Genomic DNA, 27,421 nt, shown 5'->3' on the forward strand with positions numbered 1-27,421 from the left:
AATGTTGAGTTTTAAGCTGGCTTTTTACTCTCCTCTTTCATCCTCATCAAGAGGCTCTTTAGTTCCTCTTTGCTTTCTGCTATTAGAGTGGTATCATCTATGTATCTAAGGTTGTTGATATTTCTTCCAGCAATCTTGGTTCCAGCTTGTGAGTCATTCAGCTTGGCATTTCACATGATGTACTCTGCATAGAAGTTAAATAAGCAAGGTGACAATATACAGCCTTGATGTAATCCTTTCCCAATTTGGAACCAGTTTGTTGTTCCAAGTCCAGTTCTAACTGTTGCTTCAGCATAAAAGTTTCACAGGAGACAGGTAAGGTGCTCTGGCATTCCCGTTTCTTTAAGAATTTTCCAGTTTGTTGTGATCCACATAGTCAAACACTTTAGCATAGTCAGTGAAGCAGAAGTAGAGATGCTTTCCTGGAATTCCTTTGCTTTTTCTATGATCCAACAGATGTTGGCAATTTGATCTCTGGTTCCCCTGCCTTTTTTAAATCCAGATTATACGTCTGGAAGTTCTCAGTTTGCTGAAGTGAGGCTATTGAAGCCTCACTTGGAGAATTTTGAGAATTACCTTCCTAGCATGTGAGATGAGTGCAATTGTGCAGTAGTTTGAGCATTCTTTGGCATTGCCTTTCTTTGGGATTGAAGTGAAAACTGACCTTTTCCAGTCCTGTGGCCACTGTTGAGTTTCCAAATTTGCTGGCATATTGAGTGTAGCACTTTCACAGCATCATCTTTCAGGATTTGAAATAGCTCAACTGGAATTCCATTACCTCCACTAGCTTTGTTTGTAGTAATGCTTCCTAAGGCCCACTTGACTTCACATTCCAGGATGTCGGGCTCTAGGTGAGTGACCATACTATCTTGATTATCCAAGACCTTTTTTTTTTAAATAGTTCTTCTGCATATTCTTGCCACCTCTTCTTAATCTCTTTTGCTTCTGTTAGGTCCTTTCTGTTTCTGTCCTATATTGTGCCCATCCTTGCATGAAATGTTCCCTTGGTATTTCCAATTTTCTAGAAGAGATCTCTAGATTTTCCCTTTCTACTGTATTCCTCCATTTCTTTGCACTGTTCACATAAGAAGGCTTTCTTATCTCCACTTGCTATTCTCTGGAACTCTGCATTCAGTGGGTATATCTTTCCCTTCTCTTCTTTTTCTCAGCTATCTGTAAGGCCTCGTCAGACACCACTTTGCCTTCTTGCATTTCTTTTTCTTTGAGATGGGTTTGGTCACCGCCTCCTATACAATGTTGTGAACCTCCATCCATGGTTCTTCAGGCACTCTGTCTACCAGCTCTAATCCCTTGAATCTATGTGTCACCTCTACTGTAAAATCACAAAGGATCTGACTTAGGTCATGCCTGAATGGCCTAGTGGTTTTCCCTATTTTCTTCAATTTATGCCTGAATTTTGCAATAAGGAGCCGATGATCTGAGCTACAGTCAGCTCCAGGTCTTGCTTTGCTGACTGTATAGAGCTTCTCCATCTCTGGCTGCAAAGAATATAATCAATCTGATTTGGTATATATAACCTATCTCTTGAGTTATATAACCTAAAAGCAGAGGAAGTTTAGGAAGTTGTAGCCTCGGGGCCATGGTAGTTTGACAAACACTACATTATCCCAACTTTGGCCAAGTTAGATGCCAGGGTGGGTCATTGGCTATCCCTACTCTGCCTTTCAAGAGAACACAGAATTTAGCTCAAAATATATCTGTATGGACTACCCTGGTGGTCCAGTGGTTAAGAATCCGCCTGCCAGTGCAGGGGGCACCGGCTGGATCCTTGGCCCAGGAAGATCCCATGTGTCACGGGGCAACTAAGTCCTTGTGCCACCACTACTGAGGCCCGTGCCCTAGAGCCCGTGCTCCGCCACAGAAGAAGCCACCGCAACGAGAAGCTCGCGCGCTGCGAGGAAGAGCAGTCCCTGCTCTCTGCAACGTGAGAAAGCCCTCCCAAAGCAACGAAGATCCAGTGCAGCCAAAAATAAAAATTAACTGATCAACTAATTTAAAAAATAAATCTGTATATGCACATAACACCTGCAAAGTTCATATACAATGAATTTTTTGGATAACCCCTTCAATAAAATTTCTAATTTTCTTTCAAAAGACTAAGCTTTTGGCTCCTACAGTTTAGCCTTTGGAATGCTGCATCAGCATGATAAAGAATGGGTAAAACAGCTTAAGGGCAAAGGTTTTTTTTCAGAGTTCAGGAAATGCATTCATGACTTGACTCCTTAATACAGCTTATCCATAACGAATCTGTATGAACTGAGCTGCCTAAAAGCATGGGACCTACTTCTCCAGGCACCTAGGCTCATCCAGGATATCTGCAAATTCATGAAGGCAGTATTACAGTGGAAGAGGTACAACGTTTCCAAGAGCTGAGGTCTATAAAAGAGACGATGAAGCTTATTGATTACCTGGGGCCCAATTCATCCTCACACCGCCAGGTGAATTCTCCAAAACTCTCATAATGCTGGTTATAGTGGTAGAGGACTCGATGGAGAGTTGGGGAGCCCAGATCCAGAAGCGTGTTGTAGGCCGTCTGCTGCTCCTTCCCACTGGTATAGCCATTGAAGAGATTGTAGATCTTGTCTGCTATTTCTGACAAGGGGAGAAAAGGCACATAAATAAGATTTTATATATGTGTGTGTCGGGGTGTGTGTGTGTGTGCACGCACGCTAAGTTGCTTCAGTTGTGTCTGACTCTTTGTGACCCTGTGTACTGTAGCCCGCCAGCCTCCTCTGTCCATGGGACTTCTCCAGGCAAGAAAACAGGAGTGGGCTGCAACACCCTTCTCCAGGGGAGTCTTCCTGAATGAGGGATTGAACCAGCATCTCTTAGGAAGCCCATGCTGCTGCTGCTGCTGCTAAGTCACTTCAGTTGTGTCCAACTCTGGCGACTCCATAGACGGCAGCCCACCAGGCTCCCCTGTCCCTGGGATTCTCCAGGCAAGAACACTGGAGTGGGTTGCCATTTCCTTCTCCAATGCATGAAAGTGAAAAGTGAAAGTGAAGTCGCTCAGTCCTGTCCGACTTTGAGCGACCCCATGGACTGCAGCCTACCAGGCTCCTCTGACCATGGGATTTTCCAGGCAAGAGTACTGGAGTGGGGTGCCATCGCCTTCTCTGAGAAAGCCTATATAAATATATATATATATATATGTATATATGTATATATATGTATATATTTATATACATATAAATCACTTTTGTGTATATATATATATAAATGATTATAAATATAAGCATGTATGTGTATATATGCATATAAGTGTGTATTTGGATATATATGCATGTGTATATGTGTGTGTGTTTGATACTTAAAGAATACTCAACCTAAAGCCTGGAGAAAAGTGGTTTGAGTAATTTACTTTATTTCTGCTCCATCAAGTTTCAGTTTTCTCGTCTATAAAATGAAAGGCTTCAAACAGAATCACTCTAAGGTGAACTGCAGTGATAATTTTCTTTGTCTTCACCCATGTTTCCTAAAAATACAGAGCCGGAGGCAAAAGCTCATAGATTGATACTGTATTGGCAAATGCAGTCCCAGGGAAGCAGAAGGGAGGATAGAGAGAAATGAGGCAAGAAAGGAGGCAGAGTAAAATATTAGAAATTGCTCTAAGGAACTGATGGTGGTTTTGCAGGAGAGGATGTATGAAGCTACCCGGTTCCCACCAGTCCCTCCACAGGGAGAAAGGAAGAAGACTTTACGTCCAGCTCCCATCCAGGATCAGTCCACGGGACTTTCACACTTGCCCCTGGGAGACATTAACTCCCCTGCACCTCTAGGCCACATAGTTTGGGTACAAATGGGATTCTGCATAAGCAGTGTGGAAGCCCTGAGCAGTGGGGAGCAGCATGTGGCTCAGGGATGAAGTGAGGCACGGCCAGGTCATGGTTCCAGCTACATGAAGACCTGGAGTAGCTGCAGTGCCAAAGGGAACCTGACCCTGTGGCCACAGGAATGCAGGTCCTTTGCTAGGGCCACCCAGACAGCTGGGAAGGCAAGCTTGCGGTGCTGGATCTGTGCTGAATTGAATCCAGTGCATTCCGCAGTTCCAAACGAGTGATCTTTTGCTTTAATTTATACCCCTTAGATTTCTGCCTCCAGGGTATGCATTGATAAGCCCAAAGCTGGTGATGTGGCAGAGTGGCAGTGATTTTGTGTAGTCTTGGCATTCTTTCCTGGGGAGCTCAAAGCACTTTATCATTAAATACTTTCTCTTTAAACCTGTCAGAAAGGACATTTGTTCACACTTCCTTCCTAAACGGCTGGGAACTGATTACTGGGAAAGCAATGCTTTGTCTTGGACCCAGAGATAAATCTGGGGACGGAGAAGCCAAGCTCTTCAGGCCTCGAAGTCAGACTTTGCCCACCTGACTCCCTGTTGGCCAAAATGCCCTGATTCCTTCTCAAAATTTCAAATGAATTCAAGGCTGCTGGTAACGACAGAGCCATCATTGTGAGTTTCCTGGGTTGGAATGACTACAATTTTTACCTCTGCCCAAACACTGCAGTGATTTCATTTTTTATTCTATCCTGCTCATTGTCCAGGAGCCAGATATTACTTCTTTAGTGTCTTGAGTGGCCAGAATAAGGCTAAGTAAGTAAGTGAAGTCGCTCAGTCATGTCCGACTCTTTGCAACCCCATGGACTGTAGTCTACCAGCCTCCTCTGTCCATGGGATTTTCCAGGCAATAGTACTGGAGTGGATTGCCATTTCCTTCTCTAGTGGATCTTCCCAAACCAGGGATTGAACCCTGGTCTCCCGCATTGTAGACAGACACTTTACCATCTGAGCCGCCAAGGAAGTCCAGAATAAGGCTAGACACTGTAATAGATTCAAAAATGTTAGCTCAATGGGTGAAATTCATGACTTTGGGAGTCATTTGAGTCTATTTTGGGGGAGGGTTTCTGGTGATGTATCTCCAGACCAGGTTATACCAACCCATTAGCAGTTAAACCCTTGTAACCAGCATCTTTAGCTGCAATAAAAATAATTTTAGTCCAGAAATTCATTTGGATTTTCAGGACTTTAAAATTATCAGGTTGTTAAAATAAGACCAAGAAATAAAGTGGACAGTGATTTAGACTATAAAGATCTCTGTTATTTATTATATATTAATAGAATATAAAGAATATAAATAAAATTATATAGATTATAAACAGCTCTGGTATTTGTTAACAGCCTATTGACTGCCAAGAACGTTACACCTATGAATTCTAATCCTCACACGAGCACTGCACAATGATTATGAATGTTCTTGTCCTACAAATGAGGACAGTCACAGAGGCCAGGTTGTCTGCCCAAGGTTGCATAGCCCGTGTGGGCTGGAGTCAGGGTTGAAAATGTTATCTATCTCCCATTGCTCTCTTGTATCAATGTTCAGGGGATGGCAGTGTTTAACCAATTTAACATGCAGGAGGCAGGGTCTTGGGGGATGTTTTCTGGAGTGATTACTTCTGGCAGAGGACATTTCCCTGGCTGACCCATAGATGCTACATGAGAAAGAGTTGAGTCAATATGCAGGAAGTCTGTCATTTCTGCAGTAGGGATGGAAAGAAGCAGAGGGACTATCCTAAGAGCTGTGCTGTGTTCAATGGGAGACAGGGAGTGCGCACATAGAGAAGGATGACCTATAGAGGAAAACGCATGTGATGAGATCAGGGCCCCGACAGGGAGGTCTGGGGTTCCTTCTCCCTTTTACTGATGTCAGTCTATTCTTATTTCTGGTGATGGGACATAGCATCCCAGGCTCCGGCCCTGGTGGTGACATTCTGCTGAGGAACAGTGATGACGAGAAGGTGTTTTCCGGCATATTTACTATTCTCCCAACACAACAGTAATATCCAACTAGAGAAGGCCGTTAGCATCAGCATTTGTGTCCGAGACCAGGTGAGATAGGCCCAGGTTCCATGATAAATCTCCTAAAACCAAGGTAACCTAACTCCAGGGTGTGCTTAAAAGCCTACATCAGTAAATGGGATGCTATATTCAGAAAGATCTACATGCTAGGCTTCTAGAGACTGAGTATTTCTGGCTCTTCCTAGCTCCACTGAGGGAATTTATGGATATTGTTTCATTAGTTTTCAAAGCATCTGAGGAATTCACTAACTCAAAGAATGTTAAAGACTCTAAGGTATTTTTGGTTATCATTTACCCAGCTTTCAGCTTCCCAGAAGTCTTGAGCTATCCAAAATACATATGGGTCTTTCCTCTCTTGACATGCAGGGTGTTCAGGAATAGTTAAAATGCCAGTGAAGAGATGGCAACATGTCAACATATGCAGCCTCATCACAAAAAAGAAAAAAAAAAGAGAGAGAGAAGGGAGTTAAGAACTCCTGGGCAGCAGAATAAATCAACAGGGTTGGGATTAAAGGCCTCAGGCCCAAAGTTATGGTTTTAGAACAGGCACCATAGCACCGAATGGAGTTGGGCTCCACTGGCTGTGTGACCTTGGACAAGTTACTTAACCTCTCTGGGTTTTAGTTTCCTTGTTTGTTCATTGATGATCAATAATGCATATCTTCCAAGAGTACTGTGAGGCTAAAAGTGATGATGAATGTAAAGCCTTTCTTTTACATGATGTCTGGAAGGAGCAAGTACACATTTACTGACTCATTGATTCATTCTAAAACATTTTTAACTGAGTGCTTACCACATGCTTGACATTCTTCTATGTACTTGGGCTACATAAGGGAGAAACTTTGATAAAAGTTCTCATTTTAGGATACAGTCTGGTGGTAAGACGCGTTCAGTGAAGCAATAGACATAATATATAAGTAAAATACGGTGTGTTAAAAAGTAAAACAGGAGAAGGAAGACTGGGAGTGCTGGATGAGGCACTGCAATTTTAAATATGAGGGAATCACTGGAAAGATGACAATCAAGCTGAGGCTTGGAGAAGCGGAGAGAATGAGCTGGGGACATCTGTGGCAGAGCAGACCAGGGAGAGGGAACAGCAGCACAGAAGCTCCCCAGATATGGTGGCCAGCAGATCTGAAACACGTGATCACCCATGGTGTTTGGAAGTGAGGGAGGGAGAGAGCTGGACAACACTAGATATTATTTTTAAAAAATCACTGTTACTGGGTCTCTACTTGATCATGTTTTTCCCAGTGCCATGAGACAGAGATTGAAACACAGGGCAAGAGCGGGGCAGGGGGAAATAGTCTTATTTAAATGAAAAGGAGTGACTCCAAGGGCAGGAGGGAGCTTTCTTATCCCCCAGCAGTGGTTGCTCTTTTTACTAAGAAATAAGCATCCTGGGAAGCATCTATCCCTTCTGCAATGGCTTCCTTGGCTGCTGTGATGAAAGTCTCCTGAATGGAGGTCCTAAGTCATCAGTTTCATTGTTTTGGTGGGGAACTACCTAAAACCCCGGTCTGTCCCTGCACTGATGTAATTGACCATAGAATTTCACATGAAAATTTGAGGACCATGAATCCCAACTGGCTTTTTATCTTTGTCATTCTGGCATGCTGTGTTTAGTCACTCGGTCGTGTCTGACTCTTTGCGACCCCATGGACTAGCCCACCAGGCTTCTCTGTCCATGGGGATTCTCCAGGTGAGAATATTGAAGTGGGTTGCCATGCCCTCCCCCAGGGGATCTTCCCAACCCAGGGATCAAATCCAGGTCCCCTGCTTTGCATTCTTGCTGCTAAGTCGCTTCACTCTTGTCCGACTCTGTGCGACCCCATAGACGGCAGCCCACCAGGCTCTGCCATCCCTCGGATTCTCCAGGCAAGAACACTGGAGTGGGTTGCCATTTCCTTCTCCAATGCATGAAACTGAAAAGTGAAAGTGAAGTCACTTAGTCGTGTCCGATTAGTCGTGTCCGACTCTTCGAGACCCCATGGACTGCAGCCTGCCAGGCTCCTCCATCCGTGGGATTTCCCAGGCAAGAGTACTGGAGTGGGGTGCCACTGCCTTCTCTGCTTCTTAGCACTGTCCAAACTGCAAAGTCCCTTCCCCCGCATCCTCCAAGTCTGCCTGTCCCCTCCCCCGCCTCTCTCTCTCTATGCTGCTCTGTGCTTCCTTCACACCAGGGATTCTCAAACTTGAGAACTAAACTTGATTCACAGCCAGGAGGGCTTGTGAAAGCCCAGGTTTCTGGTTCCCACTAGAGTTCCTGATCCAGTAGGTCTCAGATAGAACCTGAGTGTCTGCATTTCCAATGAGCTCCCAGGTGGTGCTGCTGTTGCTGGTATGGACCACTCTTTGACCACCACGTTCTATACTAATTCACTCTCTCAAAACTTTCTTACTTCCTCTGGGACCAGCACGGCTACATGGCAACCAACTCTCCCTTCGCCCTTGACCTTGGCACACTCTTCCTTCCCTCCATATCCCTACGATGGCTGAAACCTGCAGAAGGCCCCTCCCCCAGACTTCTGTGTGTCTTCCTTCCTCAGCTGCTTCCCAGCCCACTCTAGTTGAAATTCTACTCTCTGCAGCTCTTAAACCATTCCCCTGCTTGCATGTCTCCATAACATATGTCACTATCTGACACAGTATTTATTTTCCCAACTTTTTTTTTGGTTTTTTGCTTTGTCATCCCTGCTTAAACATAGTCTCCATGAGGCAAGGGATTTTTTTCCCCGCTAAAGCCTAAGTCAGATATTTAGGAAGGGCTTGAAATAAGCTGTTTTATTTGATAAATTCAGAAATCTGATGACAGAATTCTTGCAAATAGATTCTGAGCCTTGTTCTTTTTGTTTCTTTAGCATCTAATACCAGGGTGTGTTATTAATGAATAAATGGCTGTGGAAGTAGCAATGAAGAAATGGATAGGATTTATGCTTGACATCAGGAGAGGAGGATGGATGCTGGAGGAAAGATGGATCAGAACTAGCCTTTGCTTAGTGAAGAACTCCTATAAGGCCGCACCCCAAACCTAGAGACTAAGTTGATCTTATTACTGAACATAGCCTTTCCTGCTAGGAGAAGGGTGGTTTTACTGGTAGAAACTTTTTTGGTCAAAGGCTTTACAGTCATGAGGTTCTAAAATTCTTCATAGAAGAATTCCTAGTTTAGGAAAATGATCATATAAGAAATAGAGTCTGGCTTTCTATTAGATAATTAGGAGCTGAGGTCATGCTCTGGGTCACTTAAAAGGTAATTCCCATTTGTTACTAGTTGTAAACTCCACTCAAGTGAGTTATATTTATGATCACCATCTGGGTTTGAAGAACGCAAAGCATTTTTTTGTTTTTTTTGGATAACTGCTAGGCCAGTACTAATTTGCAAGGATGCCCTTAATTAGTCTAATTCATTAATCTCCATACCTGCTCTGTACAGGACTCCTTCCTGGCTGAAGGATAACAGGACCTGGAAACATTATTTCATTCTCTCAGCATTAAATTGCCTCTTGTACTCTCAGCTACGCTGCTGGGGTTTCAGAAAGTCTTCTTTGCCAGGGAGCACAAATGATCAGAAGCATATTTTGATATGCTTTGGGTACTAGAATTAACACAAAGAAGCCCCACAGAGAAATAGTACAGGGGTCTCTCCCTGGCTGATTACTCTACCTCGTGTACATGCTAAATTGCTTCAGTCGTGCCCAGGTCTTTGTGACCCCATGGACTGTAGCCTGCCAGGCTCCTCTGTCCATGGGATTCTCCAGGCAAGAATACTGGAGTGGGTTGCCATGCCTTCCTCCAGGGGATCTTCCTGACCCAGGGATCAAACCTGTCTCTTTAATGACTCCTGCAGTGGCAGGTGGGTTCTTGACTGCTAGTGCCACCTGGGAAGTCCTACTCTTTATTCCAGAGTTGCTCTATCCATCTCTTCCTGCAGGTGGCATTATGAGGCATCTCGCCTACCTGCTGATCACCCACTGATGTCAACCAGCCCACTGCCTACTCAGCAAGGAAGTCCAGGGTGCCTGCTGCTGCCAGCAAGGACACTGGCAAAGTCTCCAAAACAGAAAGAACTGGGGCACCTTCTCACCATCTGTCCCTGCTCTGGCTTGGAGTAAGAAATCAAGAGATGATAAGGTAAGGGTGCCATGGGTCCTCCCCAGTCTCTCCTCTAAGGATATTCCACCTCAGATTATGCTTTCATCATGGAGGGATTTCTCAGATGTTCAAAACTCATTCTGTCCACACCTTACAAGCCAGGCAGCATTTGCTCCAGAGAGAAGCACATTGGTCTTATACTTAAAGGTCTCCAGTCAGCCACAACATCTCAGTGAAGACCAACAGTCCTGACAGGGGGAATTATTTTGATATATAGCTGAAAACTATTTTCTAATAGAGGTCTTCTCTTCATTAGCATTGAGAGACAAAGGAAGGTTTTCTGTCTTTTACATAATAACCCTCTAAATATCTAATTTAACATTATAAGCAAAATGGGAATTACCACAGGATAAGAGGGAGGAGGGATAAATGCGAAGATTGGGGTCGACTTTATATATACACTTTATATATACACACTAGTATATATAAAGTAGATAATGAATAAAGACCTACCATATAGCACAGGGAACTCTACTCAATAGTCTGCAATAGCCTATGTGGGAAAAGAACCTAAAGAATGGATCTATGTATACGTATAACTGATCACCTTGCTGTACATCTGAAACTAACACAACATTATAAATCAATTATACTCCAATAATTTTTTTAAAAAGTTACATAAATTTACTTACTGAACTATCAGTTCAGTTCAGTTCAGTTGCTCAGTTGTGTCTCACTCCTTGTGGCCCCATGAACTGCAGCACGCCAGGCCTCCCCATCCATCACCAACTCCCGGAGCTTGCTCAAATTCATGTCCGTTGAGTCGGTGACACAATTCAACCATCTCATCCTCTGTCATCCCTTTCTCCTCCCGCCCTCAATCTTTCCCAGCATCAGCGTCTTTTCAAATGAGTCAACTCTTCGTGTGAGGTGGCCAAAGTATTGGAGTTTCAGCTTCAACATCAGTCCTTCCAGTGAACACCCAGGACTGATCTCCTTTAGGATGGACTGGTTGGATCTCCTTGCAGTCCAAGGGACTCTCAAGAGTCTTCTCTAACACTACAGTTCAAAAGCATCAATTCTTCAGCACTCAGCTTTCTTTATAGTCCAACTCTCACATCCATACATGACTACTGGTGGTCTGGTATTCCCATTTCTTTCAGAATTTTCCATAGTTTGTTGTGATCCACACAGTCAAAGGCTTATTGAAATCTCACTGGAAACTAATTACCTAGGGTATCATAATCCCCACTCCATTTTACAGAGTAATAAGCTGAGGCATGGAGTGAAATAACCTGCTCAGGGTCAAGTAGTTAGATGGCAGAGCAGAAACTTGACCTTGCATGGTCCGACTCCACAGTCTAAGTTTTCTGGAACCAGTTGGTCAGCATGTTGCTTTCTGAGTGTTAGGGACCCCATTGTGAGCAGAACTCTGCTCTCAGGGAACTCACTGACTAATGAGGAAGACAGGCATTGAATACTGCTGCTGCTGCTAAGTCGCTTCAGTCGTGTCCGACTCTGTGTGACCCCTTGGACGGCAGCCCAGCAGGCTCCCCCGTCCCTGGGATTCTCCAGGCAAGAACACTGGAGTGGGTTGCCATTTCCTTCTCCAATGCATGAAACTGAAAAGTGAAAGTGAAGTCACTCAGTCATGTCCGACCCTCAGCGACCCCGTGGACTGCAGCCTTCCAGGCTCCTCCATCCATGGGATTTTCCAGGCAAGCGTACTGGAGTGGGGTGCCATTGCCTTCTCCCAGGCATTGAATAAGGCATTATAATAAAAAACTGAGATAAGTGTTCTGAAGGAAAGAAACATGGTACCACGAGGGCATTGAGCTGTGGCCCTGGACCCCTGCTCGGAGCAGGGATGCTCGCTCAGAACTGTAGACTGAGAGGAGTTGATGAGTGGAAGGGGTGGGGCTGGAGTACACTTGAGGTCAAAGGCCAACGTAGGCAGAGCCTCCATGTTGGAAATGATGTGCCGAGGTACTGAGAGACGCAGTGAGGCTTCAGAAAATACAGAGATTGCTGGGGAGCAGGGGCAAGAAGAAGCCAGAGAAGTGGGCAAGGGCTCCTCTATTTAGGTCCTAATATGCCTGATACATATTTTTATCTTCATCAGGAAAAGAATGGAAACCCATTAAAGGGTTGTAAGATGAGGCATTACAATGATCAGATTTCTGTGTTGAAAATAACTATGCTTTTAGAGTACGATGCATGTTTAATGAGGCAGTAAATGAAGGTCCTTCCCTTTCAAAAGTTCTAAAGTGCTACAGCATCAGGGATCCTAATTAAGTAGATCTAGGGTTTCCCTAGAAGGCAGAAGAAGAAGAGGGCAACAAAAGATGAGATGGTTGGATGGCATCACCAATTCAATGAACGTGAAACTTGGGCAAAGTCTGAGAGATACTGAGGGACAGGGAGGCCTGGTGTGCTGCTGTCCATGGGGTTGCAAAGAGTCAGTCACGATTTGGGGACTGAACAACAACAGGCCTTCCCTGGTGATCCAGGGGTGAAGAATCCACCCTGCAACAGGAGACACAGGTTCGATCCCTAGTCCAGGAAGATCCCACATGACTCAGAGCAGCTAAGCCCACAACTGCTGAGCCCAAGCTTTAGAGCCTGAGGGCAGCAACTACTGAGCCCACGTGCTGCAACTACGGAGGCCTGCAAGCCCTAGAGTCTGCTCCACAGCCAGAGAAGCCCACGCACCACAGCCAAAGAGCAGCCACCGCTCTCTTCAACTAGAAGACCCAGCGCAGCCAAAGTAAATAGATAGATAAAATATTTTTTTAAATAAATAAAGTAGGTTTAGGTCTCTCTTCCCAGTGTGATTTTGCATTACCATGGCATCACCCCTTGAACATTGTGGGATTCTGTCAACTCATAACCAACTTGAGGCAGCTGGCGTGATTTGAGGTGTACCACACAGGCCAGCTTGTGGTACCCCTATGCCCCAACCAGTAACGCTGAAGAAACTGAAGTTGAATGGTTCTATGAAGACCTATAAGACCTTTTAGAACTAACACCCAAAAGAGATGTCCTTTTCATTATAGAGGACTGGAATGCAGAAGTAGGAAGTCAAGAAACACCTGGAGGTGTTTCAGGCAAATTTGGCCTTGGAATATGCAATGAAGCAGGGCAAAGACAAAAGAGTTTTGCCAAGAAAATGCACTGGTCATAACAAACACCATCCTCCAACAACACAAGAGAAGACTCTACACATGGACATCACCAGATGGTCAACACCAAAATCAGATTGATTATATTCTTTGCAGCCAAAGATGGAGAAGCTCTGTACAGTCAGCAAAAACAAGACCAGGAGCTGACTGTGGCTCAGACCATGAACTCATTGCCAAATTCAGACTTAAATCGAAGAAAATAGGGAAAACCACTAGACCATTCAGGTATGACCTAAATCAAATACCTTATGATTATACATTGGAAGTGAGAAATAGATTGAAGGGCCTAGATGTGATAGATAGAGTGCCTGATGAACTATGGAATGAGGTTCGTGACATTGTACACGAGACAGGGATCAAGACCGTTCCCATGGAAAAGAAATGCAAAAAAGCAAAATGGCTGTCTGGGGAGGCCTTACAAAAGCTGTGAAAAGAAGAGAAGCAAAAAGCAAAGGAGAAAAGGAAAGATATAAACATCTGAATGCAGAGTTCCAAAGAATAGCAAGAAGAGATAAGAAAGCCTTCTTCAGCAATCAATGCAAAGAAATAGAGGAAAACAACAGAATGGGAAAGACTAGGTATCTCTTCAGAGATACCAAAGGCACATTTCATGCAAAGATGGGCTCAATAAAGGACAGAAATGGTATGGACCTAACAAAAGCAGAAGATATTAAAAAGAGATGGCAAGAATACACAGAAGAACTGTACAAAAAAGATCTTCACGACCCAGATAATATTGATGGTGTGGTCACTGACCTAGAGCCAGACATCCTGGAATGTGAAGTCAAGTGGGCCTTAGAAAGCATCACTACGAACAAAGCTAGTGGAGGTGATAGAATTCCAGTTGAGCTATTCCAAATCCTGAAAGATGATGCTGTGAAAGTGCTGCTTCCAGCACATTTGGAAAACTCAGCAGTGGCCACAGGACTGGAAAAGGTCATTTTTCATTCCAATCCCAAAGAAAGGCAATGCCAAAGAATGCTCAAAGTACCTCACAATTGCACTCATCTCACACGCTAGTAAAATAATGCTCAAAATTCTCCAAGCCAGGGTTCAGCAATACGTGAACCATGAACTTCCAGATGTTCAAGCTGGTTTTAGAAAAGGCAGAGGAACCAGAGATCAAATTGCCAACACCCGCTGAATCATGGAAAAAGCAAGAGAGTTTCAGAAGATCATCTATTTCTGCTTTATTGACTATGCCAAAGCCTTTGACTGTGTGGATCACAATACACTGTGGAAAATTCTGAAAGAGATGGGAATACCAGACCACCTGATCTGCCTCTTGAGAAATTTGTATGCAGGTCAGGAAGCAACAGTTAGAACTGGACATGGAAAAACAGACTGGTTCCAAATTGGAAAAGGAGGACATCAAGGCTGTATATTGTCACCCTGATTATTTAACTTATATGCAGAGTACATCATGAGAACCGCTGGACTGGAAGAAACACAAGCTGGAATCAAGATTGCTGGGAGAAATATCAATAACCTCAGATATGCAGATGACATCACCCTTATGGCAGAAAGTGAAGAGGAACTCAAAAGCCTCTTGATGAAAGTGAAAGAGGAGAGTGAAAAAGTTGGCTCAAAGCTCAACATTCAGAAAACGAAAATCATGGCATCCGGTCCCATCACTTCATGGGAAATAGATGGGGAAACAGTGGAAACAGTGTCAGACTTTATTTTTGGGGACTCCAAAATCACTGCAGATGGTGACTGCAGCCATGAAATTAAAAGACGCTTACTCCTTGGAAGGAAAGTTATGACCAACCTAGATAGCATATTCAAAAGCAGAGACATTACTTTGCCAACAAAGCTTCGTCTAGTCAAGGCTATGGTTTTTCCTGTGGTCATGTATGGATGTGAGAGTTGGACTGTGAAGAAGGCTGAGTGCCGAAGAATTGATGCTTTTGAACTGTGGTGTTGGAGAAGACTCTTGAGAGTCCCTTGGACTGCAAGGAGATCCAACCAGTCTATTCTAAAGGAGATCAGTCCTGGGTGTTCTTTGGAAGGACTGATGCTTAAACTGAAACTCCAGTACTTTGGCCACCTCATGCAATGAGTTGACTCATTGGAAAAGACTCTGATGCTGGGAGGGATTGGGGGCAGGAGGAGAAGAGGACGACAGAGGATGAGATGACTGGATGGCATTACTGACTCGATGGACGTGAGTCTGGGTGAACTCCAGGAGTTGGTGATGGACAGGGAGGCCTGGCGTGCTGTGATTCATGGGGTTGCAAAGAGTCGGACACGACTGAGTAACTGATCTGATCTGATCTGACAGGCCAGCTTGGCAAGAAAACTTCTCTTATCAAAACCTGAGCAACCTAAACTTCTAACATCAGTCACCATTTCTGTTAATATGCACATGCTATTGCTAACCCTTATGGCAGAAAATGAAGAGAAACTAAAAAGCCTCTTGATGAAAGTGAAAGAGGAGAGTGAAAAAGTTGGCTTAAAGCTCAACGTTCAGAAAATGAAGATCAAGGCATCTGGTCCCATCACTTCATGGAAAATAGATGGGGAAACAGTGGCAATAGTGTCAGACTTTATTTTGGGGGGCTCCAAAATCACTGCAGATAGTGAATGTAGCCATGAAATTAAAAGACGCTTACTCCTTGGAAGGAAAGTTATGACCAACCTAGATAGCATATTCAAAAGCAGAGACATTACTTTGCCAACAAAGCTTCGTCTAGTCTATGGTTTTTCCAGTGGTCATGTATGGATGTGAAAGTTGGACTGTGAAGAAAGCTGAGCGCTAAAGAATTGATGTTTTTAAACTGTGGTGTTGGAGAAGACTCTTGAGAGTCCCTTGGACTGCAAGGAGATCCAACCAGTCTATTCTAAAGGAGATCAGTCTTGGGTGTTCTTTGGAAGGACTGATGCTTAAACTGAAACTCCAATACTTAGGCCACCTCATGCGATGAGTTGACTCATTGGAAAAGACTCTGATGCTGGGAGGGATTGGGGGCAGGAGGAGAAGGGGATGACAGAGGATGAGATCGCTGGACGGCATCACCAACTCGATGGACATGAGTTTGGGTGAACTCCAGGAGTTGGTGATGGACAGGGAGGCCTGGTGTGCTGTGATTCATGGGGTCACAAAGAGTCAGACATGACTGAACAACTGAACTGAACTGAACTGATTGCTCCATTAGCAGTCCAAGTGCTAGTACATATTGGTAGTTGATCAGATCACTTTAACTAGTGCCAGGGCCCTGCAGAAGGGGTGCCCAGCAGGGTAAAATCCTGGTTGTGGAGGGAATGTAATACACCTTAGAGCAAGGGACGCTATCCAGACACCAGGAAGCTTCATGAGAAGCAGCAGTCAGAAATGTGCTATCTATATAATGGATGTTGACTGAAAACCAACTCTTCCTAACTGACAAGGGCTCATTCTGGTGCATTGAAAAAGGACAATTCTTTACCAAAGAACTGATCCATAACAATTCCAAAATACAGAATGAAGATTTCGACACATCTTTTGTAGGAGGGAGTCATACAGCAATGCATTCTAAATCTGTAGTCTTCGTTTACTGTAATTCAGAATAATCTTTCAGATGTACCAAAAAAAAAAAAAAAACGGGAAGAGGGTAAGTGAGCTGATGAGCATCCTGAGGGCAGAGGTCACAGGTATTAAAGCACCTGGCATCACGTCCCTAAGCACCTGGTGTACTGCCATGTGTGGCTGGGGCCTTTACCAGTGTCTGCTACATCCCTGACTCACAGGCCATGTGGAATACCGGGGCGCAATGCAGATTTCCACACCAGAGGCAGAGGTTGAGGAGTTCCTGCAAAGGAATTGCTCCACTCCTGAGCCTTGAATTCTCCCCCTTCCCCACTGAACTCCAGACTGCTCTGTTTGACTCCCTTTCTCCCCATGGCGAGGGGAGGTCCCCAGAGCATCCCTCATCAGACTCTGCTGGCCTCCGTGTCTCTTACCTTGAGCTTTGACATCATCCACCACGGGGCAAGGGGTCTTCACAATCACATCACTTGGCCTGGAGCGTCGCCCTGTGTTGTCCACGCCCCACAGGGTGAACCTGGCAGGGAGAGGAGGGCATCAACAGAGAGAACTCACCGGGTTCTGGCTGACAACCCAGCCTTGCCCAGATGGACGGGTTTCCCCTGGCTATTCTTGCCACCCAGTCGTGCACTTACCACCGTCACCCAGGTCATAAAGTATGTAGTATAGTGTCTTTTACTACTTCTTGGTAGGTCCTGGGCTGTCATTTGCTGTCTTGAGGATATTGCATGATAGCAACCATCTTGGCACAGGGCAGTGTTTCTCCAAGTAGGGTCCCCAGACCAGTAGTATCGCCAGGGAAGTGGACAGCAATGAAATTCCTCATACCCCATGCCAGATCTACTGAATCAGAAACTCTAGGCATGAGGACAAAATCTGTGCTATGACAAGCCTTCCAGGTGACTCTGATGCCTGTTGCTGCTGCTGCTGCTGCTGCTAAGTCGCTTCAGTCATGACCAACTCTGTGCGACCCCATAGACGGCAGCCCACCAGGCTCCCCTGTCCCTGGGATTCTCCAGGCAAGAACACTGGAGTGGGTCGCCTGATGACTGTTACATCCTGACAACTACTGAGCTGAGGAAAAGAGCATGCATCTACAGAAACAGATGGTCTGATGTGGGTCTGAAACCTCTACTTCCTGCCATGTGGAGTTGTAGTTAACACCTCTGAGCTTTATTTTCCCTCTCTGTGAAATGGGGATGATAATAAAATTGCTTGCAGATCACTGTGAAGATGAAACAGGATAATAAGGCTCAGAAACACCTAACATAGTACCTGGCGCCCAATGACACGGCTATCAATTCTGTTCTGTCCATCTTGTGCTCAGTTGAGGCTTTTGTGCCAAGCACTGAGGACAGTTTTCCTCTTTAAAGTCAGAAGTGAAACAGCCAGAGTCAAGGGGCCTGACTTGCCTATGACTGAACCCTCTATTTCCTACATGAGACTCCTTTTGACCCATGGAGATGCTACCAGCCATGGACCAGGAGGCCAGAGTGGAAACCTTATGCTAGCCCTGGCAATGAGAAGATGTGGTTCTAAGAGCCCCCTCCACCCTTCAACACACACACACACACACACACACACACACTCACCCCAGAAAGAGGATAAAGACCCAGCCATCAAAGGCTGAATGTAAAACTTCCCCCTCGGGTGACAGAGCTGGATGCAGAGGAAAAAGCAACACCAGGCTCTGCTACTCAGGGAGGAATTTGAATATAACCATGAAGATAACCCCTGGTGTCAGTGCCCAGGGCCTCTAACAACTAATCTAGTGAGTCTAAAGCAAATCATTAACACTGCTTTTCTTGTCTCTTTCTCTTTTGCTGTGTCTCCTTGGGAGGTTGCATTTATTGGCAAGTCTGGATCTTCTTTCCTCTGGGCAGAGCTGCAGCGGGGAAGAGAGGTGAAAAGAAGAAAGAGGCCCCGAGACAGAGGGGCTTGGGTACCTGTTCAGGTAAATGAGCCTCAGACAGCTGAACTGGTGAGGCAGAAAAGAAATGGAAATTGCCTAAAGACTCTGCCAGGAAATACACGAGTCTCTCGGCAGAGAAAAGACAGCCTTGCATCTACCCGCCGAGAAACCCGGGAAATGGTCAGTGCTACGAACCTGTGTGTCCTGATGTGCTGTTTTCCCTCCCTCTGCCCTCCTCAGAGTCTCATGCTGGAATCCCACCCCACCGGCTGTTCAGGACCGCCCCGCCTCTTTGCTTTCAATCAAACAAGGACCAGGTGTGTGGCTTTCCCATCTTAGGTGTACATGTGACTCTGTCAATTCTACTGCCCTCTGCTTCTTGCCTTGCTCCTTAGTTCAGATCCAGCACCTTGCCTGGTATTAAACCCCTCTGCCACCCTGATCCAAAACTCAGGGGCTGGCTGCCCTTCTCCCCGACCATCCCTCCCCTCCTAGATCAGAGCCCTTGGCATCCAGGCCCACACTCTGGGCTGCCTGGATCCCTAGCAATGCAGCCCCCAGAATTTTTCATCATTCCTTCTAGACCCTGCAACACACAAACACAAACCTCTTGCCACTATTTCTAGAATTGTGACTGAGGCCACCAAATCTGAATCTGGCACATCTGATCTGCCCTTCTGGTACCTGCTCTGTTTCGCAGTCTTATCCCCACATCCCGGTCTCAGGCCAGGTCCACCTTCCTTCTCTGCCCTTCTGCTCGAGATCATCTTGAGCTGTTTGTCAGGGATGGGCCCAGAGGTACGCAGGGCAGACTGCAGACCTGCGCCCCACTTTCAGGGACTCCCACATGAATGCATTCCCCCTCACCCTCACATGCAGACTCTACCCTGACCCCATTTCCAGTGTCCCTTCTCACCAGAGTCAGCAAAGAGGAAATCCTATTCTCCATGAGGTCAATGCCCCGCTGCCAGCAAAGTCACAGGACTGCTAGCGTGAGCCTGGCCCTGTGCCCTGCTCTTACCACCAGGCTCTCTTCCTTCACCGACCCCTCCCCAACTATGTGTCTGAGCCCACCTCCTGAACCCCCTCCCTGAGATCCAGCTTGCCTGATGTCCCATCCTCTGTAAGATCGCTCTGCTTCATCTTTTCCCGTCCACCTCCCAGGGTCTTGAGAATCGCCTTAGGACTCCAGGTCAGGGCTGGCATCTTGCTAGCTGCTGATGGGCCATGTGATGCTGTCTGCCTGAATATTTACCAGTTTAGGGGTCACCTGCCCTGGACTGTCGATAATGGGTTCCAGCCACCTCTTGTAGCACACCTTATTGGACGCTTGATTTCTAGCAGTTTCCCTGGACTGAAACGTCCTAAGTCTCAGGCAGCACAGTGGCTGTCAGATGGATGCTCTCTCTCAGTGCCTGGGATGCAGTTAATCCTCACCCCACCCCACTTGGCCCATTCCTCTGAGTTTCGCTTTGTGCTTCATCCTGCTGTGAGTTCTCACTGAGTCTACTGGATTCTGGGCTGGGATGAAATTGTGTGTGCTGTATTTAATTCTCATTGCTCTGACTGAGCAATTAGTATACAATTTAGGGTCCTAAGCCCTTATCATTTTTAATAGCAAAGCAAGGTATTAGGAAAGGCAATGCTTCCCCACATGCTTCTAAATAAAGAAGACTCTTGGCCTAAGAGACCGTCCTCAGGGGTCCTGGCTCTCTCAGTCCTGGAGGGACCCTGAGGAGTAGCCAGATTACTTTTACTGTTGAAGCAAGCTTGGGGAACACTTTATGCATTTCAAGCGGAAATGTCACGTGCAGTTACTTCAGGAAGTCTTCTCTGTTCATTGTCAGCATCATCATTTCTACTTTTGGACACTTATAGGACAGTAAGTAGCTGGAATCAGTGGGCAGAAGAGATAAGCTCTGCCCCCAGTCCGGAGGGCTGATGTGTAGGTGCTCCTACGGCCTTGCCCAGAGCTGCCGGTCCCTTTCCACCACTGCTTGCCTGCTGGGATTGCTCAGCCTGTCGTCAGAGCCTGTGTGATGACATGTGTATCGTGAGGATGTGTGTTTGTGAACCACTGAAACCCTGCTCTGGCTTCAGGGCTGATGTTTTAAAGGACTGAAACTTAATGTGCAAGGAGCATCCTTGGGCTTCCTGCCGAGGGCTGACTGCCTCTATCTGCAACTTTCACCCTTGCCCGCTCCAGGCGTGGTGGTTTCTGCAGATGGCTCCAAATCCACTCCCTCTTTCTGAATTATCTGTTCACTGTCTCATCCCCCACCCTCCAAAGGCAGCAGCTCTCCTGTGGGCACACACTGTGATGTGGATGGTGGGCTACAAGGCTCAGGAGTCATCTCCCCACTCTGGCCTCAGTTTCCTCGTGTGTAAAATGAAGATGTTGGACCGGACACTCCCTGTTAACCAGGGATTCTTAGCTGTTTTTGCACTGTAGGCCTTTCTCAGAATAATGCTTTTCCAATGCGTCAAATAAAGTGGGTAGGATGACAAAGTGAGCCAGTTATACTGAAAGGATGTTCTGCCTCTGTGGACCTCAGGTGAAGATCCAGCTCTGTGCTTTAACGTGAGTAATAAGATCATGCTTTATCCTTCCAGTAGCCTGGGCTGGCTGGGAGTGAGGTGCAGTGAAGAAAGTGCAAACATTGATTCAGTTCTTAACCACCCACCACTGCCAGACGACAAGCTGTGTGATTCAGAGGAAGTTACTTAGTGCTGCTGAACTCAGTTTCCTCAACTATAAAATGGGAACAGTAACCCTAATCTCGCAAGGTTGGAGGGTTCCTAGAAACACCTACATCTAGTGAACGTGCCGTAAGTGAAGGCTGCCTTCCTCTGTATTACAGATAAGGAAACAGCTGCAGAAACGTTGTGTCCCACTTCATCACTCGTCGGCTAGGAACAAAGCCAGGTGTGGGGCCCGTGTGTTCTTAGCTCTTAATGCAGGGCTCCCCTCCTTAAGCCAGGGACTGATGCCCTGGTTCACTTGATAGCTCTGCAGAGAGGAGCCTCTCTCCCAGGCCTGCCCGCGTGCCCTCTGCATGTGATCTGCAGCGCCACCTAGTGGAGGTTGGCTGTTTATTTTTCCCTCTGGCTCCTGCAGTCTCATCATTTCTTCTGCAATCAACCTTGACAGAACGTTTGTGTTTTACAAGACTTAAGTGGGAGACACTGAAAACTCACCTGGGATAGCAGAGTTGGAGAAGCCATCAGACTCAGGTCTTTGATCAGGAAATGTAGCCAGACCAAGGCCAACATGAGGAGGGTCCCAGGGTGGGTAAGGACTGGTGCTCCTAACAGACACCCAGGCCAGCCTCCCGCTCATAGGAGCCTTGAAATTCCTCATTAACAGCTGTAACTTAGTGACAGGAATTACTGAGCCCTCATTATATATGGGAATTCCAGTTGCACCGAGTTTGAGGCATTTCCAGTGGGTTAGGTGTTCCATATTTCCAAACCTTTGTTTCTCGTGTTGGTTCCTCTACTAATGAAGGACGTGCATGCTCAGTCACTCAGTCATGTCCGACTCTTTGCAATCCCATAGACTGTATCCCATCAGGTTCCTCTGTCCATGAGATTCTCCAGGCAAGAATACTGGAGTGGGTTGCCATGCCCTCCTCCAGGGGATCTTCCCAACCCAGATATCAAATGCTTGACTCTTGCATCTCCTGCATTGGCAGGAGGAGCCTTTAACACTGAACCAAGGCTGCCCAAACCACAGGCCAGCTAATGAGAATCCTGAGCAGACTTGCCTTTGTCCTACTATCCCCATTTATGTCTCTCTATATTTTCCAGCTCCTCCAGAATATCACTTGTCTTTATGTATTTTGCTGTCATCAGCCCAGCCCCTTGGTTACATCTCTCTTTCCTGTACTGAAGACATTCAGCCTGAGCATGGAAGTTCATTTTGCAATCCATGTCACTCACATTTCCGGTGCTTTTCATCTTTGAACTCTTTCACTGTGGAAATAGAAACGATTTATTCTGGAAACCTTAACTCTATTCTCATGACCTCATCTATAAACTGCTAAATGTTTTTCATACTGATGGGGTCAAAGGGTCCCAGAACTACATCACTATGAATTCTGCCTTCGTCCCCCAGTGTTCCCATCATGACTTAGATTCCATCACTATCTCTCCTCTTTTGGTGTCTTTTATGTTTGTTTCGAAAATACTTCACAGTTGTTCCCAGAGCACAGAGGGAACCAGGGAAGCGCTACCAGCAAGAATAGAGCCGGTCCAAGTGCCCCAAGATAGGAGCTCGCTGTATTTTCTTTGAAGAAAGACCATCTCTCACCTCTATAAAGCTATTTCAATGTGGCTGAGGCTAGATTTTTTAAAGCAGAGCTCTTAGTATTCTATCCTCTGACTTTCAGCATTCACTTTATTCTCCTGAGTTCACTTTCGTCTAGCCCCTTTCTTCACCATCTGTTTCCACCCCATCGCCTCCTGGCCTCTCGCCATCGCCCCTCTTCACCTCTGCCCTTGCTGTTTGCTCCACCTGGTGTGCCTTTTCTAACATGGCGCTGCTGCTGCTGCTGCTGCTAAGTCGCTTCAGTCGTGTCTGACTCTGTGCGACCCCATAGACGGCAGCCCACCAGGCTCTGCCATCCCTGGGATTCTCCAGGCAAGAACACTGGAGTGGGTTGCCATTAAATCTGTACAACCCAGTTCAGATGACTTCCACTCTACTTAGAATGAATCACAACTTTCTTTTCTCTTCTACGACATGTTCGTTGCTCTTTTATATCTAGCTTTTATTTCATTCTGCTTGATGTTAAAGCTAGCTGTTTATGTTTTTCCCCTCTGTGTTGCAAATTAGGATGGGATTATATTATCTTTTTTGATCCTCCCCATCCATTGTTTAGAAAGTCCCTTATAATGCCAGGGTTTCCCTGGTGGCTCAGACTGTAAAGAATCTGCCTGCCATGTGGGAGACCTACCTGGGTCAGAAGATTCCCTGAAGAAGGATATGACAACCCACTCCAGTCTTCTTGCCTGGAAAACCCCATGGTGGGCTACAGTCCATGGGGTCACAAAGAGTCAGACATGACTAAGCGACTAACACACAAAACACTATAATGATGATTGAGACAAGATTTGGAACACTTACATTTTTCCAAGTCTGTAAAGGAGCTCAAGTAGTAAAAAGGAACGAGCTAAAAGGTTTGGGGCGTTCAAGACAAGGAATAACGAGGTGGGTGTCTGTCACTCACATGTAGATGGTGTCGGGTTCCAGGCATCGGATGATCAGAGAGATTGTGGTGAGCTGCTTGTCTGGGACCTGAGAGGGCATCGCACAAGGAGACTTCGCTCCGGAGATGATGTCGTCTACGAAGCTTAGCACCGTTTCTGCCCAGAACAGCAAGTAATAGAAAAGGCATGAGAAACAGTGATGGCCAAGCAATGTCTGGTGATGATCAACTCCATGAAAACTTAATATGCAAATCATTTGGTCCCCCATCTTCTTTTTTGTTTTTTTTTTGTAATTAATTAATTTATAGATTCCCTTGGACTGCAAGGAGATCAAACCAGTCATTCCTAAAGGAAATCAGGACTGCAAGGAGATCAAACCAGTCCATCCTAAAGGAAATCAGTCCTGAATGTTCATTGGAAGGACTGATGCTGAAGCTGAAGCTCCAATACTTCGACTACCTGATGTGAAGAACTGACTCATTGGAAAAGACCCTGATGCTGGGAAAGATTGAAGGCAGGAGGAGAAGGGGATGACAGAGGATGAAATGGTTGGATGGCATCAATGACTTGATGGACATAAGTTTGAGCAGGCTCCAGGAGCTGGTGATGGACAGGGAGGTCTGGCATGCTGTAGTCCATGGGGTCGCAAAGATTTGGACATGACTGTTTGACTGAACTGAGCTGAATTTATTATTTTTTAAATTTTGGCTGCACCCAAGGGCATGTGGGATTTCAGTTCCCCAATCAGGGATAGAACTTCACATCTCTGGCGTTGGAAGGTGGGGTCTTAACCCCTGGACCGCCAAGGAAGTCTTGATCCCTGATCTTAAATTCCCAGTAGGGAAAGGAGACCTAGAAGGAATGGTCTTTTCTGAGTGATTCACACCTAACTAATCAGTTTGGAGCCATCTGTCCAGAGTTAGTTCAGAAACAACCAAGGCACGATGGACCCAGCACACCAGCCAGCCCTTTTATGACACGTTCTTGGCTCTGGCAGAGAACATCTGTTCTGGTCAGTGGTCACAGCCAGACCTTTTCTCAGACCTTCACAATACCTGTGCACATAAGGAAAGGCCCAGAAGAAGCAGGAGCCAGCTCTCCATGCCCGAAGGCAGCGCATATGTTCCCAAGCCTCCGTGATAGCTTCAGCAGAAGTTATTTGCCCTGAATGAGACCACCCTGCTGGTGCTCATGTTCATGCGTCGGTTTTAGGAATGATTTATGTTGACTTTTCTCTATGTGTAGACAGTAAATAGGCATGAAACATTTTTCACGGGGTACTTCCACTCCTTTAAGACTTCCCTCTTCCAGCAGGCCCTGGCAAAAGCAGGTCCTTGCTTTAGGACAAGCAAAAGGATCTTTTGCTTGCTTGCTTTAGGACCTGGCAAAAGCCTGTCCTTGCTTTAGGACAAGACACAGGGTAATAAGCACATCTGTTTCTACATGCTTTTGCCTGGCTGGGGTGGGGAGTGCGGGTTATAGCAAAGGGATTTTATTTTTTTTTCCTGTAATCATGGCAGTGGTTAACACAGAATTGTTTCCTAATTGTGGCCTAGGATAACTAGCATATTATATTGTTGTTTCTTTGTAAGTGTGCCTAGAGGCAATGAAACGGACACCTCTTTCATAAACAAAGAGGAAAACAAAATCAAAACAAGACTTCGTCAGCTACTCACAATGCAAAAACTCTTAAACGGGAAAGACGGCTGCTGCTGCTTCTCCCTGCTCTTCCCACGTGACCCGGGGATCCTGGGGACCGGGGGCAAAGGCAGGAGGCAGGACATTTTCCTTTTCTCTTTGCTACCTTGGATCAAGATGAGCCTGCCCAGTGGGAGACGCTCACCTGTCTCCACTTTGGAGTGGTCCATCCTGTCAGTGACTTTCTCTTGACGGATGAGGTAATCAACAATCTGCACCCCGATCGGAGGCTCTGAGTGTTCCCACTCCAGGACCACAAGGGTGCTGCTGGGCTCGTGAACTGTGGACAGTCTCAGCCTGAGTGCAGACAGGAAGAAACGTGAGACAAGGACCCGGCCCAGACCTGGGATGTCTCCTGATACCACCGCTGGCCACCTTCCCAACTGTTACATGGTAAACTCTCTTTTTTCTAACTTTTCTTGACCAGCCACTAAAATGATGTATTTGAGAGCCTGTCTCCTTGACTAAAAAGTAAAGATTCTTGAAGGTCCTTAAAGTCTATATTTTGTTCCTCTAAGAGCCCATTACAAATTGGGAACTCAACATTTATTGGTAAATAAATAAGCAGGTAAGTCAAAGATAAACGAATACTTATATTGCACAGGGTGAGTGGAGAGGGCCTTTAATTTCTGGATTTGCTCTTGAAAATAAGAAAATGTCCCTATAAGACTCATACCAAGGCCCACTGAAGGTAATGTCTGGGAGAACTCTTTATTAAGAAGGACAGTCGGCTCAGCTTCGAGAACATTATAGGGTCTGCCCTACTGGGGGAACCCTGGCTTCCCCTCTTGTTACGGGGACCGACATCTGCTCAGTTTGGAGTTCATGTTCACTGGACACATGTCCAGTTCTCCTTAGGGCGATGGCCTGCGTCTGCAAACGCAGGTTCTGATTTCAGTTTCTATCTTTGCTCTTGGGTTCCTATGAAGATCCCGATTCCTGATTCCAGTCTTTCATCGCTTTTCCCAATTCACTGTCTCCTCATGTCATGTCAGGCGTCCATTTTGACCACTCTTTGCCACCTCATCTCTGATTGTGCATGGTAGAGATTCAAGAAACATTACTGACATCCACTGGTATGGATTTTCTAATGATCCAAGAGGTTTCCCTTCTCTGTCTTTGTTCTGGCTTCATGTGTGTGCTGTAGGTTTCTCATTTGCTTCTTGTCTTTGTTCCTTCCTAGACCACTGGCTTCGGGGAGTTTTCCCAGTTCTTGATCACGCCAGCCGCCTTCCCTTACGTGTGTCTCTGCCATTCATTCCCAACCTTGACTCCTCTATCTCATGACCACCCATAAGCAAGGGCCTCTAGTCTCTGCTGAGCTCAAAGAGGTATCACTGGTCTCAAGGATTCCCAGGCAAGGTAGTGTGGACGGATCATACCAAAGCAATGTTCAATTTCAGTTCAACACATGTTTATTAAGCACCCATTACTTGTAAGAATATGCTTGGTGCTGAGGATGCCTGAGCCAGCTCCAGTCCCTTCTTCTAGGGAGTGGTCACCAGACCAACACACAATTATACATGTGATTGGAATCACGTGTGATAAGAACTCTAACAAGAAATCATGGGAGACTCTGGGAGTGACAGCAAGGAATTCAACTGGTGGGAAAATAATACAAACCACATGCTCTTCAGTGGCTTACTAGGAAGGAGTGCATAGTTTGCATATGACAGTAAAGATGGAGCAGACCCAAAACAGTGCAAAGACTGACAAATTCATTAATTAGAATCATATGCACAGGGCTATTTTGAAGGAAAAAAAAAAAAAAAAACATTAGGAAGCTTAAGTAACTAAGGCTTTCTGAGAATTCAGATTCTGTGAAAATAGGGACTAAGGCTGTGGCCTCTACCGAAAAATAGGACTGTGTATGATTTACACAGGCTTGTGTAGAACTTAGAGTGCATCTCTATATCTAAC

The 27,421-nt window shown here is 45.8% G+C and overlaps 1 protein-coding gene across 2 annotated transcripts in view; it reads right to left on the reverse strand.

The window, feature by feature from the left end:
- Positions 1–27,421, reverse strand: part of ASTN1 (astrotactin 1) — a 352,052-nt gene that overhangs the window by 5,376 nt on the left and 319,255 nt on the right. For both annotated transcript variants that reach the window (XM_027565413.1, XM_027565414.1), the window contains exons 19-22: positions 25,647–25,798; positions 23,824–23,959; positions 17,097–17,197; positions 2,430–2,613 (exon numbers count right to left, since the gene is read on the reverse strand). In XM_027565413.1, coding sequence (XP_027421214.1) covers positions 2,430–2,613; positions 17,097–17,197; positions 23,824–23,959; positions 25,647–25,798 — 573 coding nt within the window. The remainder of the gene's footprint in view (positions 1–2,429; positions 2,614–17,096; positions 17,198–23,823; positions 23,960–25,646; positions 25,799–27,421) is intronic.

This window comes from Bos indicus x Bos taurus, chromosome 16, assembly GCF_003369695.1.
Source record: "Bos indicus x Bos taurus breed Angus x Brahman F1 hybrid chromosome 16, Bos_hybrid_MaternalHap_v2.0, whole genome shotgun sequence".
In the NCBI taxonomy this organism is placed as follows: Eukaryota; Metazoa; Chordata; class Mammalia; order Artiodactyla; family Bovidae; genus Bos; species Bos indicus x Bos taurus.